At 41.4% G+C, this 18,507-nt stretch overlaps 1 protein-coding gene across 7 annotated transcripts in view; it reads left to right on the top strand.

The window, feature by feature from the left end:
• Positions 1-17,860, top strand: part of SPOCD1 (SPOC domain containing 1) — a 204,352-nt gene extending 186,492 nt beyond the window's left edge. For all 7 annotated transcript variants that reach the window (XM_075853156.1, XM_075853151.1, XM_075853158.1 and 4 more), the window contains 2 exons: positions 14,628-14,814; positions 17,210-17,860. In XM_075853156.1, coding sequence (XP_075709271.1) covers positions 14,628-14,814; positions 17,210-17,694 — 672 coding nt within the window. In that variant the 3' untranslated portion in view covers positions 17,695-17,860. The remainder of the gene's footprint in view (positions 1-14,627; positions 14,815-17,209) is intronic.
• The last annotated feature ends 647 nt before the right edge of the window (positions 17,861-18,507 follow it).

Raw genomic sequence — 18,507 nt, forward strand, 5'->3', positions numbered from 1 at the left:
ATCGGCCCCCGCAATCGCGTCGCGGGGTGCCGATGTTGCTATAAGAACTTAAATGCGGCGGTCACTATTGACTGCCGCAATTAAGGGGTTAATCGGTTCGGATCACCGCTGTGATCCGACCCGATGTTTTCCCCCAGTACTAAGGCTGCGAGTAGCAGCCTGTACTGGGAGATGCCGGGCTGCGGGGAGTGTCTGTGTGCTCTGTTAGGAGCACACGTGGATTAACGGGCTGCAGGCACAACGACCAGTTTTGCAACCCGTTAATCTACGTGGTGTGGTCGTGAAGGGGTTAAGGACGCAACCTAGTTTGGGCCTTAAGGCTCAGAGCCCATTTTTCAAATCTGACATATTTCACTTTATGTGGTAATAACGTCGGAATGCTTAAACCTATCCAAGCGATTCTGAGATTGTTTTCTCGTGAGACTTTGGGCTTTATGTTATTGGAAAAATTTGGTCGATATATTCAGTGTTTATTTGTGAAAAATTGCAAAATTTAGAGAAAATTTAGAAAAAATATAATTTTTCTGAATTTAAATGCATCTGCTTGTAAAACAGATGGTTATAGCAACAAAAATAGTTACTAGTTCACATTTCCCATATGTCTACTTTAGATTGGCATCGTTTTTTGAACATCCTTTTATTTTTCTTGGACGTTACAAGGCTTAGAACATAAACAGCAATTTCTCATATTTTTAAGAAAATTTCAAAAGCATTTTTTTATGGTACCTGTTCAGTTCTGAAGGGGCTTTGAGGGGCCTATATATTAGAAACCCCCATAAAACACCCCATTTTAAAAAATAGACCCCCTCAAAGTATTCAAAACAGCATTTAGAAAGTTTTTTTTAACCCTTCAGGCATTTCACACGAAAGCAAAGTGGAGGTGAAATTTGCAAATTTCATTTTTTTTGCTGAATTTCAATTGTATTAAATTTTTTTCTGTAACACGGAAGGTTTTACCAGAGAAACACTACTAAATATGTATTGTCCACATTCTGCAGTTTTTAGAAATGTCCCACATGTGGCCCTACTGCGCTCGTGGACTAAAACACAAGCCCTAGAAGCAAAGAAGCACCTAGTGCATTTTGAGGCCTCTTTTTTATTAGAATATATTTTAGGCAGCATGCCAGATTTGAAGAGGTGTTGAGGTGCCAAAACAGTAGTTATCCCCCAAAAGTGAACCCATTTTGGAATCTGCACCCCTCAAGGAATTCATTTATGGGTGTTGTGACCATTTTGACACCACAGTGTTTTCACAGCGCGTATTTGAATTGGGCTGTGAAATTTATAAAATGAAATTTTTTCCAATAAGATGTCATTTTTCATCAAAATTTCTTATTTTCACAGGGAACAAAAGGCCCCATTTTCTTGCCCAATTTGTCCTGAGTGCGGCAATACCCTATTTGTGGTGATAAACTGCCGTTTGGGCCCATGGGAGGGATAAGAAGGAAAGGAGCGCTGTATGTTCTTTGGAGTCCAGATTTTGCTGGATTGGTTTTCGGGTGCCATGTCGCATTTGCAGAGCCCCAGAGGTATCAAAGCAATGGAAACCCATGAGAAGTGACCCCATTTTGGAAACTACACCCCTCAAGAAATTCATTTATGGGTAATGTGACCATTTAGATCCCACAGTTTTTTCACAGAATTTATTTGAATTGAGCTGTGAATTGAAATTTTTTTTTCCAATAAGATGTCGTTTTGGCTCAAAAGGAATAAAATACCTCATTCTGTTGCCCAATTTGTCCTGAGTGTGGCAATACCCCATTTGTGGTGATAAACTGCCGTTTGGACCCATGGGAGGGCTCAGAAGGAAAGGACCACCATTTGGCCTACTGGGGATTTTCTGGTGCGAAGTCATGTACGCAGAAGCCCCTGAGGTACCATTACAGTTGAAACCCCCGAGAAGTGACCCCGTTTCAAAAACTAAACCCCTTAAGGCATTCATCTAGAAGTGTAGTGAGCATTTTGACCCCACAGGTATTGTGTAAATGATAATGTGCAGCAGATGGTGCAGAGTGAGATTTGCAATTTTCTATACATATATGCCATTTCAGTGTCCGATATATTGTGCCCAGCATGTGCCACCGGAGATATACACCCCATAAACTGTAATGTGGGTTCTCCCGGGTACGGCAATGCCCTACATGTGGCTGTTAGCAGCTGCCTGAGCACACAGCAGGGCCCAGAAGGGAAAGATGAGGGGGATAAGCTGTGCGGAGTGCATCAGGGTAAGTAAAACTGGGGTAGATTGAAAATCAAGGGATCTATGATAAATTTTAAAACACTTTCATACAGAGCACTGGTTTTTCGGGACACGTGTCACATTGATATATTGTGTCCTTCCTTATCCCCCTCTTATAGCAGACTTTGCACCTCTTTTGACTTTTTCCCTTCTTGCCAGTTTGGGGAACTTCTGGAAAGTTTTGCCCTGGTACGATGTGTGTGGCCTCGCTTCCAGAAGTACTGGGTGCCCCCCCTTCTTGGTCCCTAAAGATTAGGTTCTTGATAACCACCTCTTGAAATTCCAGGAAAATTCCCCTCTGGCCTGTACATCGACGTAGCACATACACATTGTACAATGCCATCTGTATGATGTGCCCGGCCAGCTTCTTATACCACACCGCATGGCGCTGTAGGGCTTCAGGACTTGATCTGACAAGTCCACCCCTCCCATGTACCTATTGTAGTTCAGGATGCAGTCTGGTTTGGGGTTCTCTGTACTGGTACCTCGTACAGGTACATGGGTACTGGTGTGGTATCTCTCTTGTCCTTGTACTTGATACACAATATATTGCTGCTGGATTGTGCCCAGCTCTCACCCCTTCTTGTTTGTCCAAGCAGAGTCTTAGGGAGGCCTCTCAAATTTCTTCTAGCAGTGCCGTATGCCGTAACACTTCTGGAAGCGAGGCACTTGGAGTGGGACGCTGGTATAAAAATTATCCAGGTAGAGGTGGTAACCCTGGTCCAGCAGTGGGTGCTCAATTTTTGCGTTAATTCCCAGTAAGGGGGGACATTCTGGGGGCTGAATACTGGTGTCCTTTCCTTCATATATCCTAAATTTGTAGGTATACCCTGATGCACTCTCGCACAGCTTATACATCTTAACACCATACCTTGCCCTCTTACCCGGCAGGTACTGGCGGAATTGAAGCCTTCCTTTAAAATGTACCATCAATAGAAATACAATTCTCAGAGGTGTATGCTTTGGAAAACCGGGCACTGAAATGGTCTAATAGGGGTCTCCGTTTTCCTGAATTTAAAGCAAAGTAGAGGTGAAATGTACCGTATATATCGGCGTACAAGACGACTTTTTACACCCTTAAAAAAATGTCAAAAGTGTGGGGTCGTCTTATATGCCGGATATTGTCTACATTAGGGATGCACGTTGCAGCCGCACAGCTCAGTATAATACACATGAATGTATGGGAGCGCGGCTGCGGCTGTGTAATTCAGCCACAGCCCCGCTCCTGAGTCATGATAAGTTCGCGAGGTCAGGATGATGCAATGCGGCCAGCGCTGCACTAATGAGCGGCGGCACTGGAGACAGAACATGGCGGGCGCGCTACAAAACACCCCCATGTTCTGTCTTCAGTGCCTGAACTGCCGCTCATTAGTGCAGCGCCGGCCGCATCACCTCATGCTGACCGCGCGCGCACTTCCTGTCAGGAGCGGGGCAATGGCTGTATTACACAGCCGCAGCCCCGCGCTATAACGGCGGAGATCAGAGAAACCTCTCATCTCCGCCGTTATTCCCCTGAATGCTGCGATCACAGCTGACTGCAGCATTCAGGGGAAAGTGAGAAGGGGGGATGCCCCTGGATCGCGTCACAGGGAATTCCTGTGACGCGATCGAGGGCCATACCATATATGGGCAGACAGCCCAGGGTCTATTGACGGACCCCAGGGCTGTCTTACCATATTTCATGTTGTTAGGACATACCCAAGTATGTCCTAACAACTGCCTGTGTATTATCCATCCACAGGTTAATGTACTGGCACATATCTGATATATGTCAGTACATTAAAGTTTAAAAATAAAGTAAAAACAAAGTATTGTTAAATTTAAAAAAAAATACACCTTCACCTTTTTTACAATAAACATTAAAATAAAAAAATGAAATAAACACGGCTTTCATTCACTTATTAATGTGAGGCATGAGGTGCGATGAATTTACCCTCCATGTTCCTCACATTAATAGTAATTAACCCCATCATGTACCTCGCACATTAACCAAATATGACTGAGAAACATGATGGGATTAATTACTATTAATGTGAGGCGCGTTCAAAATTCATCACACGTTGCGCCTCACATCAGAAAACGGAAGAATTTTTTTTTTATTACTGTTGGCAAAAGTATCGAAATTGGTATCGAAATCGCAATACTAAACGAAGTATCGGTATCGAAGTCCAAATTCTGGTATCGTGACATCCCTAGTCTACATATCGTCTACACACAGGTTGTGTGTTACCTTGTGAGCCTGCAGTCCGGTACACAGGCTCCCGGGATGCACGGAATCCGCCACGGATCTGAGGGAAGCCGGTATTAGCCGCCAGGGAACATCTCTGTAAGATGCTCTGGCCCGCCCTTTCCTCTCATTCCCTGCCTCTCAGATCTCGCGCGATGAAGCAGCCTATCTGCGCATGCGCGAGTTCAAAGAGACAGAGAGTCCTGGGTCCTGCCGCCGATGGCCATAGTGAAGCGCTCCTGCACGAAATGGTGAGTATATCTTAAATTCTATATTTTAAGGGTAAAAGTTGGGGGTCGTCTTATACGCCCAGTCGTCTTATACGCCGACATATACGGTACATATTTAATTTTTTTGTCAGAAAATCCTTTTTATTCCATTATTTTCTGTAAAACAGAAGGTTTTACCCGGGAAACACATTTCAATACTTATTGCCTAGATTCTGTAGTTTTGAGAAATATCCCACATGTGGCCCTAGTGCGGTAATGGACTCAAGCACCGGCCTCCGAAGCAAAGGAGCACCTAGTGGATTTTGAGGCCTCCTTTTTATTAGGTACCATGTCCGGTTTGATGAGGTCTTGTGGTGCCAAAACAGTGGAAACCCCCCAAAAGTGACCCATTTTGGAAACTAGACTCCTTGAGGAATTCATTGCAGTTTTCTTGGGGTGCATGCGACTTTTTGATCAGTTTTTGTTCTATTTTTAAGAGTCGTGGTGACTAAAAAACAGCAATTCTACTATTGTTTTTATTGTATTTTGATTTTTTTTACAGCGTTCACCGTGCGCTATAAATGACATATTCACTTTATTCTGCGGGGCCGATACGATTACGGCGATACCAGATGTTTATAGTTTTTTTATGTCTTATGGCGTTTGCACAATAAAATACTTTTTATTTCAAATCATTTACTTTTTGTGTTACCTTATTCTAAGAGCCATAACGGTTTTTTTTTTCCATCAATAAAGCCGTGCGAGGACTTTTTTTCTTGCGTAACGAACTGTAGTTTCGATCCGGACCATTTTTAGGTACATGCGACTTTTTGATCTTTTTTTATTCCATTTTTTGGGACGTGAAGTAATCAAAAAATGGTGATTCTGGTATGGTTTATTATTATTTTCTTTTACGATGTTCATGGCGCGGGATAAATAACTAAATACTTTTGTAGTTCAGGCCGTTACCGACGCGGCGATACCAATTATGTATAGTTTATTTGTTTATTTATTTATTTTTATTAATAATAAAGGACTGATAAGGGAAAAGGGGGGATTTTTACTTTTGTTAGGGTATGTTCACACACACTATTTACGGACGTAATTCGGGCGTTTTTGCCCCGAATTACGTCCGAAATAGTGGCTCAATAGCGTCGCCAAACATCTGCCCAGTCATTTGAATGGGTCTTACGATGTTCTGTGCAGACGGTCTTTTTTTTTTACGCCCCGCTGTCAAAAGGCGGGGTGTAAAAAAGACGCCCGCGTCAAAGAAGTGCCTGTCACTTCTTCAGACGTAAATGGAGCCGTTTTCCATGGACTCCATGGAAAAACAGCTCCATTTAACGTCCGTAATGGACGCAGCAAAAAGCGCCTCAACATGCCATTACGGCTGAAATTACGGTGCTGTTTTCTCCTGAAAACAGCTCCGTAATTTCAGCCGTTACGGACGCTGCCGTGTGAACATACCCTTACTCTTAAAACTTTTATTTTCTTATTTTTACACAACTTTTTTTTTACTTTTTTTAACTTTATTACTTTGTCCCACTAGTGGACTTGAGGGCAGGAGGCCCTGATCGCTATTCTAATACACTGCACTACATGTGTAGTGCAGTGTATTAGAGCTGTCAGCTACTCACTGACAGCAAGCATAGTGGGTCCTGACTTAGTCAGGACCCACTAGGCTTCCGTAGATGGCATAGCCGGATGCCATTGTTAGGCATCCGATTGCCATAGCCACCATCGCCGGCCGCTATCGTGTAGCAGGCCGACGATGTTAGTTTAACCCCTAAGAAGCTGCGATTGCTATTGAACGCGGCTTCCAAGGGGTTAATCAGCGGGGACACAGCGATCGGTCCTGCTGAAGGAGCTGCGTCAACTGCTGTACGAGATAGCAGCTGTCATAGCTCCTGTATGTGTCGGGAAGACACATGTACTATTCTGTTGCTGAGCGCGAACAATGCACTTAGCACGACGGAATAGTACGTCGCTGAGCGCGAAGGGGTTAAAGAGCATCTGTAACCAAAATGTTGTTTTTCTAGTCTTTGGCGCAATCATTATACAATAATATGATAAATGTATTCTTCACTAGTTGGCTGTGCTTTTCTTTCGGTTACTTAGGCTGGGTTCACACACCTTATTTACGGACGTAATTCGGGCGAAAATACAGCTCCAAAGTGTCGGCACACATCTGCCCATTTATTTGAATAGGTTTTACGATGTACAGTTCCGACGGTAATTTTTTTTACGCGCCGCTGTCAAAAGACGGAGCGTAAAAAAGACGCCTGCGTCAAAGAAGTGCATGTCACTTCTTGAGACGTAATTGGAGCCGTTTTCCATTGACTCCATGGAAAAACAGCTCCAATTACGTCCGTAATGGACCCTGCGAAAAACGCCTGCACATGCCATTACGGCTGAAATTCCGGTGCTGTTCTCTCCTGAAAACAGCTCCGGAATTTCAGCCGTAACGGAGGCTGCCGTGTGAACATACCCTTACACTGCAGCTGTTCTGAATTTTATCATACAGTTCTCCTTTTCCCAGCCCAGTGTGATCTCAGCTTCAATCGCAAGATCACCCTGTGTTGCTGGGCTGGGAAGGGGAGAACTGTATGACGCTGAATGGATAGCGTAATACAGAAAATCTTACATCGCCCAGGGAGAAAATAAAGTTACCTCCCATTCGGCAAGTATAGCCAAATTAGCATATTTAGAAAAAAGTTCATAACTTTACAAATAATAAACGTTTTGAAACACAATTTACGCTGTAGTTGGCATCATAGCGCCTAGATTAGTTAGGAGATAGGGCATTAATAAACTAGTGACAGATCCTCTTTTAGGTAATTTTACATTAGCCAATGATCGGTCAAACGAGCGTTCATATGAACACTCGTTCCCAATCATTGCCCTGTGTAAAAAGGGCATCGATCAGCCATATCGTGTAGTTTCTGCAGCATAAAACATTATAGTTGTCGATAGCACATCTCCCTGTGTAAACAGGGAGATGTACTGCCAACATAATGGAAATGTATTATTCATCCCCACACATTACTGATAATAGCTTCCTCTGAAAGGAGCAAACAAGTGCCGATCAGCGAGCTGTCTCGTTGATCGGCGCTCGTTGTTACGGCCAAAATTGGCCGTTGTAAAAGGACCCTGACACTGATTTTATCACAAAAATTAGTGACTTTTAAGGCTGGATTCACATGAGCATGTTTGGTCCGTAAAGGATAGAACGTATTTGGGCAGCAAGTGTTGGACCGAACACACTGCAGGGAGCCGGGCTGTAATAATGTTTTCAGTATGGGACAGTTGTCCGGCAGAGAGGCAGGGACTCCTAGCGTCGTACATAACTATGATGCTAGGATCCCGGCTCCCTGCAGTGTGTTCAGTCCGGGACTTGCGGCCGAAATACGTTCCGTCCATTACAGACCGAACATCCTCGTGTGAATCCAGCCTAAGCCTTTCGATGTCGCGGCAGTTTTTACAGTTTTGACAAAAAAATATAATTTTACACCCATACCCACATATTTGATAAAAGCACACACCTTATATATTGTAAAAATGACACCCAGCACTTAACACTTAGGGTATGTTCACACGTGCACGTCCGTTACGGCTGAAATTACGGAGCTGTTTTCAGGCGAAAACAGCTCCTGAATTTCAGACGTAATGGCATGTGCTGGCGTTTTTTTACGCAGCGTCCATTACGGACGTAATTGGAGCTATTTTTCTATGGAGAATGGAAAACGGCTCCAATTACGTCCCAAGAAGTGACATGCACTTCTTTGACGCAGCCGTCTGCACAGAACATCGTAAGACCCATTCAAATGAATGGGCAGATGTGTGCCGACGCTTTCAAGCAGTATTTTCGGTCGTAATTCCAGGCGTAAAACTCCTGAATTACGTCCGTAAATAGTGCGTGTGAACATACCCTTATGGGCGTCTTCGTGCAATTTTGCATCAAATTATTATGTTGTGTAAAACAATTATAAAAATTCATGTTGGTATCTAAAAATCTGACACAAGCCGAACCTGACATACACCTCCTGACATACACCTCCTGAAAAAAAAAGTTTATGATGTACAGGTATCATTTGACTGCTAATTTTTTTTTGTCTTTAATATAATACCAAGATCTAAACTGCAGCAAGCGTTTAAAGTAATGACATATTACATATGTCCTTGGCATTAAAAGGGTTAAAGGAACACTAAACCTAGAAACGAGTGATTAATAGAAAGAAAAAACCATACTGTTTGTCAGTCTGCAAGTTTTACTTCATGTTCCTAAAACAAACTTGTACGGTCATGTAAAAATCTTACAGAGAACACAGGTGGTCATTTCTTTCTGATCTACCTAATTTTCGGATAGCAGACGACGGAGGGGCGGATTTAGCCAAGAGGCGGGGCTTAACATTATTTGTCTCTTATTACAGACAAAACAGTGGGCGTGGCTTCTTCTGCAGGCAGTCGTCTAAGGGTTTGTTCACACAGCCTATTTTCGGCCGCTTTTCGATCTGGGAAAACGGCGGTCTGTTCCGACAGAGCGGATTTCGCAGCGTTTTTTTACGCGTAAAAAAAACGGCCGCGAAAAAGAAGTGCAGGACATTTCTTGGGACGTTTTTGGAGCCGTTTTCCATAGACCCTAGTGAAAAAAGCTAACAATGGCGTCCGGCTATGCCATCGACGGAAGCCTAGTGGTTCCTGACAAAGTCAGGACCCACTATGCTTGCTGTCAGGGAGTAGCTGACAGCTCTAATACACTTCACTACGCATGTAGTGCAGTGTATTAGAATAGCGATCAGGGCCTCCTGCCCTCAAGTCCCCTAGTGGGACAAAGTAAAAAAGTTAAAAAAAAGTTGTGTAAAAATAAGAAAATAAAAGTTTTAAACGTAATAAAAGTAAAAATCACCCTTTTTCCCGTCATTTATTATTAATAAAAATATATAAAAAAACAAGTAAACTATACATAATTGGTATCGCCGCGTCCGTAACGGCCTGAACTACAAAATTATTTTATTATTTAACCCGCACGGTGAACGCCGTAAAAGAAAATATAAAACCGTACCAGAATCACAATTGTTTGGTCACTTTATTGATGGAAAAAAAAACCCGTTCTAGCTTTTAGAATAAGGTGACAAAAAGTAAATGATTTGAAATAAAAAGTATTTTATTGTGCAAACGCCATAAGACATAAAAAAACCTATAAACATAGGGTATCGCCGTAATCGTATCGCCCCGCAGAATAAAGTGAATATGTCATTTATAGCGCACGGTGAACGCTGTAAAAAAAATAGAATAAAAAAACAATAGTAGAATTGCTGTTTTTTAGTCACCACGCCACCTAAAAATAGAATGAAAACTGATCAAAACGCCGCATGCACCCCATGAAAGCTGCAATGAATTCCTCAAGGGGTCTAGTTTCCAAAATGGGGTCACTTTTGGGGGGTTTCCACTGCTTTGGCACCACAAGACCTCTTCAAACCGGACATGGTGCCTAAAAAAAGGAGGCCTCAAAATCCACTAGGTGCTCCTTTGCTTTCGGAGGCCGGTGCTTCAGTCCATTACCGCCCGAGGGCCACATGTGGGATATTTCTCAAAACTGCAGAATCTGGGCAATAAGTATTAAGTTGTGTTTCTCGGGTAAAACCTTCTGTGTATAAAAAGGATTTTCTGACAAAAAAAATAAATATGTAAATTTCACCTCTACTCTGCTTTAACCCCTTAATGACCAGCCTATTTTGGACCTTAATGACCAGGCCATTTTTTAAGTTTTTCCATCGTCGCATTCCAAGAGCTATAACGTTTTTATTTTTGCGTCGACATAGCTGTATAAGGTCTTGTTTTTTGCGGGACAAGTTGTACTTTTCAATAGCACCATTTTGGGGGACATTATTTATTGATTAACTTTTATTAACTTTTATTTGGGGGGAAATAGAAAAAAACCTGAAATTTCACCACTCTTTTTCGCGTCTTAAATCTACGCCGTTTACCGCGTGATATAAATAACACAATAACTTTATTCAGCGGGTTGTTACGATTGCAACGATACCAAATTTGTATAGTTTTTGTATGTTTTACTACTTTTACACAGTAAAAACGCTTTTTTTTCAAAATTATTTGTTTTTGTGTCTCCATATTTGAAGAGCCGTAACGTTTTTATTTTTTCGCCGATGCGGTTGTATGAGGGCTTTTTTTTTGCGGGAAGACTTGTTTTTATTGGTACCATTTTGGAGTAGATGCGACTATTTGATCACTTTTTATCACATTTTTTTTAAAGTCAGGATTCACAGAAAGCAGCAATTTTTCCATGGTTTTTTATTACATGTTTTACGGCGTTCACCGTGCGGGTTAAATCATGTAATAGATTTATAGTCGGGGTCGTTACGGACGCGGCGATACCAAATATGTGTAACTTTTTAACTTTATTTAGTTTTTTTAATAGTAAAGCATTTTGTAAGGGGAAAAGCTGGGTTTTTCATTTTTTTTCACATTTTTTTTAAAATTAACTTTATTAAACTTTTTTTTCACTTTTTTACTAGTCCCATTAGGGGACTATAATATGCGATTCTGCGATCGCTATTATAATACACTGCAATACTTTTGTATTGCAGTGTATTACTGCCTGTCCGTTTAACACGGACAGGCATCTGCTAGGTCATGCCTGCAGCATGATCTAGCAGGCATTCCCTCCAGGCAGACCTGGGGGCCTTTATTACCCCGGCTGCCATTGGAGACACAGACACTCGGCGATCGTATCGCCGGGTGTCGGTGCGGGAGAGAGGGAGCTCCCTCCCTCTCTCCAAAACCACTCAGATGCGGTGCTCGCTATTGCGCACCGCATCTGATGGGTTAAACGGGTGAGATCGATACTAATATCGATCTCACCCGGCAGAGCAGGGACGCTCCCAGCCCTCAGCTGCCTCTAGCAGCTGAGAGCAGGGAGATTTGACAGCTCCCTGCTCTGTAAACTTATTCCGATGCCGCGACGTAAAAAGTCTATGGCATCGGAATAAGGCCCGTTAGTGACCGACGTAGAAACACGATGGGCCGGTCACTAACGGGTTAAACTTCTGTGAAACACCTAAAGGGTTCATAAACTTTCTAAATTCTGTTGTGAATACTTTGAGGGGTCTAGTTTCTAAAATGGGGTGTTTGATAGGGGTTTCTAATATATGGGCCCCTCAAAGCAACTTCAGAACTGAACTGTAACCTAAAAAAATAAATAAATGAGGCAATACTTTGCTTCTTACATTATACTGATAATGAGCAGTGCCCACCCCGAGATGAGCCCAGTTTTGTCCATTTTTGTATAAACGGAGACCCCTATTAGACCATTTCAGTGCTCGGTTTCCCCAAGCATACACCCCCGAGAAGTGTATTTCTATTGATGAGTCCTTGGTACATTTTAAAGGGAGGCTTCAATGCCGCCAGTACCTGCCGAGTAAGAGGGCAAGGTATGGCGTGAAGATGTATAAGCTGTGCGAGAGTGCATCAGGGTATACCTACAAATTTAGGATATATGAAGGGAAGGACAGCAGTATTCAGCCCCCAGAATGCCCCCCCTTACTGGGAGGTAATGCAAAAATTGTGTGGGATTTGGTGCACCCACTGCTAGACCAGGGTTACCACCTCTACCTGGATAATTTTTATACCAGCCTCCCACTCTTCAACTGCCTCGCTTCCAGAAGTACTGCGGCATGCGGCACTGCTAGAAAAAATCTGAGATGCCTCCCTAAGACTCTGCTTGGGCAAACAAGATGGGGTGAGAGCAGGGCACATTCTAGCAGCAACATATTGTGTGTCAAGTACAACAGAGAAGTCCTTGTATTGACAACAATACATGGCCACACCAGTACCCATGTACCTGTACGAGGTACCTGGACTACAATAGGTACATGGGAGGGGTGGACTTGTCAGATCAAGCCCTACAGCGCCATGCGGTGTGGTATAAGAAGCTGGCGGTGCACATCATACCGATGGCATTACACAATGTGTATGTTCTACGCCGATGTACAGGCCAGAGCGGAACTTTCCTGGAATTTCAAGAGGTGGTTATCAAGAAACTAATTTTTAGGGACCATGAAGGGGGGGGGCACCCAGTACTTCTGGAAGCGAGGCCACACGCATCGTACCAGGGCAACACTTTCCGGGAGAAGTTCCCCAAACTGGCAAGAAGGGAAAAAGTCAAAAGAGGTGCAACGTCTGCTATAAGAGGGGGATAAGGAAGGACACAATATATCAATGTGACACATGTCCCGAATAACCAGAGCTCTGTATGAAAGAGTGTTTTAAAATGTATCATACATCCCTTGATTTTTAATCTACCCCAGTTTTACTTACCCTGATGCACTCCGCACAGCTTATCCCCCCTCGTCTTTCCCTTCTGAGTCCTGCTGTGTTCCCAGGCAGCTATTAACAGCCACAAATGGGGTATTGCCGCACTCAGGACAAATTAGGCACCAAAATGGGTTATTTTATTTCTTGTGAAAATAAAAAAAAATTCAGCCAAAACGACATATTATTGGAAAAAAATAATTTTGTTTTAATTCCCAGCCCAATTCAAATAAGTTCTGTGAAGAAACGATGGGGTCAAAATGGTCACATTACCCTTAAATGAATTTCTTGAGGGGTGTAGTTTCCAAAATCGGGTCACTTTTGGTGGGTTTCCATTGCTGTGATACCTCTGGGGCTCTGCAAATGCGACATGGCACCCGAAAACCAACCCAGCAAAATCTGCACTCCAAAGAACACACAGCGCTCCTTCCCTTCTGAGGCCTCCCATGGGCCCAAACGGCAGCTTATTGCCACGAATGGGGTATTGCTGCACTCAAGAGAAATTGGGCAACAAAACGGGGTATAAGAAATTGTGATGAAAATGACATCTTATTGGAAAAAATGTCAATTTTTTTATTTCACAGCCCAATTCAAATACGCGCTGTGAAAAAACTGTGGGGTCAAAATGGTAACAACAACCATAAATTAATTCCTTGAAGGGTGTAGTTTCTGAAATGGGGTCACTTTTGGGGCATTCCTAATGTTTTGGCACCTCAACACCTCTTCAAACCTGGCATGCTGCCTAAAATATATTCTAATAAAAAAGAGGCCTCAAAATGCACTAGGCGCTTCCTTGCTTCTGGGGCTTGTGTTTTAGTCCACGAGCGCACTAGAGACATGTGGGGCATTGCTAAAAACGGCAGAATCTGGACAGTACATATTTAGTAGTGTTTCTCTGGTAAAACCTTCTGTGTTACAGAAAAAAATTTAATACAATTGAAATTCAGCAAGAAAAATGAAATTTGCAAATTTCACCTCTACTTTGCTTTAATTCCTGTGAAATGCCTAAAGGGTTTCTAATATATAGGCCCCTCAAAGCCACTTCAGAACCGAACAGGTACCTTAAAAAAAAGGCTTTTGAAATTTTCTTAAAAATATGAGAAATTGCTGTTTATGTTCTAAGCCTTGTAACGTCCAAGAAAAAGATAAAAATTTTAAAACAATTATGCCAATCTAAAGTAGACATATGGGAAATGTGAACTAGTAACTGTTTTGGGTGGTATAACCATCTGTTTTACAAGCAGATTCATTTAAATTCTGAAAAATGCTATTTTTTTTTATAAATTTTCTCTAAATTTTGCAATTTTTCACCAATAAACACTGAATATATCGTCCAAATTTTACCACTAACATAAAGCCCAATGTGTCACGAGAAAACAATCTCAGAATCTCTTGGATAGATTTAAGCAGTCCGACGTTATTACCACATAAAGTGAAATATGTCAGATTAAAAAAATGGGCTCTGAGCCTTAAGGCCAAAACAAGGCTGCGTCCTTAAGGGGTTAAAGAATTGTGTGTATTTTCTGGATTACTTTAAAACGATTTGGCTTCTATTATTTATTGTATTACTGTTGTTTACATGTTAAAATAACTGTTTCATATTTGGTATATTATGCAATAGGATATGTGCCTGCTGCGCTTCTGTCCCCAGACCTCCAGTGATGTTGTGTTATATAGTCGGCTCTATTCCTACCTCAACCGCAAACTAAGATATGTAATTATCAACACTCACATGATGGAGGCCTTTATAATTCCACTGCCAGCGTGCCAACCAATACCCGCCAAACTCCACGCCTTAGGGGGGCCAGGTAAGAATTGTTAAAGAAAAACATACACAGGCTTAAAATCATGTGTGAGGTGTTGTTTCAAATGTGAATGAAGCTGTTAAAATACTGATTGTATGATATTACCTGACTAGTTCCTAGTTTGGATGGAGTTCATTAACATCTTGGCGCTATCTGGCACAAATCTATAGCACTGGGAGCTAGTAATTATGCGCCAAATGCCTCACAGTTACCGCACCCTCATTTGAGGGGCATAGCGGTTGTGCCCACACAACACCTGCAGGGAAATGGCTGTGATTAATAGCCACCACTTCTGGGCAATGGCTAGAATTGGAGAAAGCTCCCTTTTCGCACCATCACACCTGATTGTCTCCCCCTGCGATAGTGTTTGCCATGACTGTGGTTTTAAGGGACAGCTCTGGCCCTAACAAAGGCCCCAGGGCTGTCCTGAGATATTCCCTGTCAGGGCAGAACTGTTAGGTCTTCCCTAACAGTTGCCAATTGCATCCTACATGCACAGGCAATAATGCAGTGCAACACAGAGGTATTCCTATGTATTATAATAAAAAATATATATGTATTTAAAATCCCTTGTGTGCAACAAAAAAGAAAAGCTATCACATTATTTAAGCCACATGGTAATGTTGTAAAAAATAAAATTAAAAACAATGCCAGAAATTATGTTTTTTGTTAATTCCGCCATCTAAAAAAGTTTTATGTACCACTAAAAACTACAAGTCGTCCCACAAAAAATAAGCTCTCATACAGCTATATTGATGGAAAAATAAAAATGTTCTGGCTCTTAGAATGTGGTGATACAAAAACAAATACTTTTTGTTTTAAAAATGTTTATATTGTGCAAAAGTGGTATTAAAAAAAATCTATATAAATTTGGTACTGCCGTAGTTGTACTGACCCAGAAAATGAAGTTATTTATACCACACGGTAAACCGTATAAATTGAAAACAAAAAAATAAAGACAGAATGGCTGTTTTTTTGCCATTACCCCTAAAAAAAGTTAATAAAGGTCGATCAAGAAGTTATATGTGCCCCGAAATGGTGCCAATAAAAAAATACAGCTCGTCTCACAAATAAATAAGCCCTTATACGGCTATGTCGATGAAAAAAATATAAATTATGGCTCTTGGTTATTAAGGCAAAATACACTGGTCACTAAAGGGTTAATTAAAACATAAAAACAAGATTATTTTACCTTATAAGAACTGTTTTTTTTAAATAAAACTAAAATATACATATAGTATATTTCCTTAATCGTTACAACATGTACAATAAATGTAAAAATAAAAACTACAGAAAAAAAATAACAGCTTTTTTTTTTTTGCCCATTTTGCTTAAATAAATTTATCTAAATTAAAACACCAAATTTTATGCAATGAAAAATTAGACAAAAAAATACAACTCGAAACACAAAAAACAGGAACTCACACAGCAATGACGTTCTGCATGCTCAAGGCTGCAAAATGAGCTGCTCCATTAAGGGGTTAAAATGGTCAGAGCTTGCAATTGATCTCTGTGGTATTGGATTCTGTACTAAGTCTATAACTGTATTAGCTTTATTTAAGATAACATGTCAGTTAGGGATTTGCCTGTGGTGACTAAACAGTAGATTGTAACCTAGTGGAGCTCAGGGCTGGCACCAGTAGATCACAATGGCAGGCCTGTGCTGGCTTCTACTTGTAAGTTCATCATTGCCTTTCCTAGTGAATGCTCATTGGTTATCCTCATAGGGACTTGTGGGTCTCGACCAGTGTTATTAGTTGGTGTGGGTCTCGCACACTGCCTGACAGCTAATATATACTCAGTCCAGTATGAAGTGGAGAAAGTGCTTAATACTATTATGGGACATCTGACAACTGGGCACAAAAAGTTTATCAGCAGCATCTGTGTGTCTGTACCTGGTCCCCTGGTAGATCACCTAAAACTACTGAAAAAGTACCAGGAACTGACCAACACTACCATCATCTCCAATCCCAGTTTCCAGTGTGTACATACCGATGGCGCAATAATATACGACTTCTACATGTGAAAGGATATGTATACTGAAGCACATCAAATCCAAGCTTGCTGTTATGAAGTGATGATGGTGGGTAAACCTGCAGTAATTGTATCTACACACGGTTGGGGAACATTATGTTGGCTAGAACCTAATGGAGCTTACAGTATTTATCAATTCAATGGCGCCCGATTCTTGATGTAATTGCATTGAAAAGGGCATCGTTCTTGAGGAACATATTATTAAGCCCATCACTACCTTTTCCAAAACCTATTTTCAAATTTGTCTGTAAAAAGGCACATGGTTTTCAAGTTCAGTTAAGTATGACTGATTTACTAAGGCAAAAAACCTAATTGTTGGTGATGATTGCCTTTTTATGTAGATTAATGTATTTGTATTTCATAGGTCTTGATGACGACCATCCTCATGTGTTGCTGGCCCTACTTCTTCCAAATCATCCGTCCTGGTCTTCATGTCCTAGAAAGGTCCGCAAGATACAGAGAGAGGAGGAGCTGGATGTTCCTGATGACATATTCTCATCTATATTAGAAGATGTGGAAAGGGAGGAGAAACAGATGGCAGAACAAGGGCTCCCACCTGTAGGGCAGGAGAGCGCTGGTGTCGGGGAAGTGGGAATGCCAGAGCTGATGAATATTCTGTGTTTTCTGTCAAATAACCTGCAGGAGATTGCAGCCCAGAACAGCAATAATTTTCATGTTGTGCCTCAGGCTAACCAGCCAAATCCCATACCAACAACAGTCCCTGTTTGGCCATCAAATTTTATGGCACCTAGTTTACAGGATCCTGCATCTTCTGCCAATTATCCAGCTGCCATGTTTGATCCATCGACCATGTTTGGTCCATCTGGTTTTAACCCTTATACGTTCTAAAAGCAAAATACCATTAGGTTCATAATTCATATCAACAAAAACAAGAAAGATGCCTCCAGCTCACTTTATATTTGGACTTTTGTTTTATGGTCCTTGCGCAGGGGTCTTCGTGACGGCACACGACTGGTTGATTGTGTATAGGAGAAAGGGTAGATCCAGCGCTGTTGTAATTAAAAAGAATCTATTTCCAAGTTTTAATTGTATCCATTTAAAATAGGATCGATGGCAAAGTAATAATGATGTCCTAGAATGCCAAGAGTGTAGAATTGAGGTAGATAGCCTACGCGTTTCGAACGCTGCCTGCGTTCTTATTCATGGCATGAATAAGAACGCAGGCAGCGTTCGAAACGCGTAGGCTATCTACCCCAATTCTACACTCTTGGCATTCTTGGACATAATTATTACTTTGCCATCGATTCTATTTTAAATGGATACAATTAAAACTTGGAAATAGTTTCTTTTTAATTACAACAGCGCTGGATCTACCCTTTCTCTCATATTTATATAGTTTTAGACTGGAATTTGAAAATCATCCTTCACTTTTGAAGGGCATTCATGTGTACAGTAAAATAATCCAAACTTCTAAACGCTTTTAATTGCTTTCCAGTAGCATTTACAATTTAAATGTGTCCATTTTTACCGTTTGTTTAGTGTTTCCATTTTTACAAAACATTATTAATGTTTATTTTTTTTGTTTGTGCATTTTAAATCCTGTTCAATGTTTTTATTCTTTCTAAAGCAAATTAAAATATAAAGCTATCATTTTTCATGTTTTTTTGTGATGTCATTTAATTAGTGATAGACTGAGAAATG

The sequence above is a fragment of the Rhinoderma darwinii genome, chromosome 2 (assembly GCF_050947455.1).
Source record: "Rhinoderma darwinii isolate aRhiDar2 chromosome 2, aRhiDar2.hap1, whole genome shotgun sequence".
Lineage (NCBI taxonomy): Eukaryota > Metazoa > Chordata > Amphibia > Anura > Rhinodermatidae > Rhinoderma > Rhinoderma darwinii.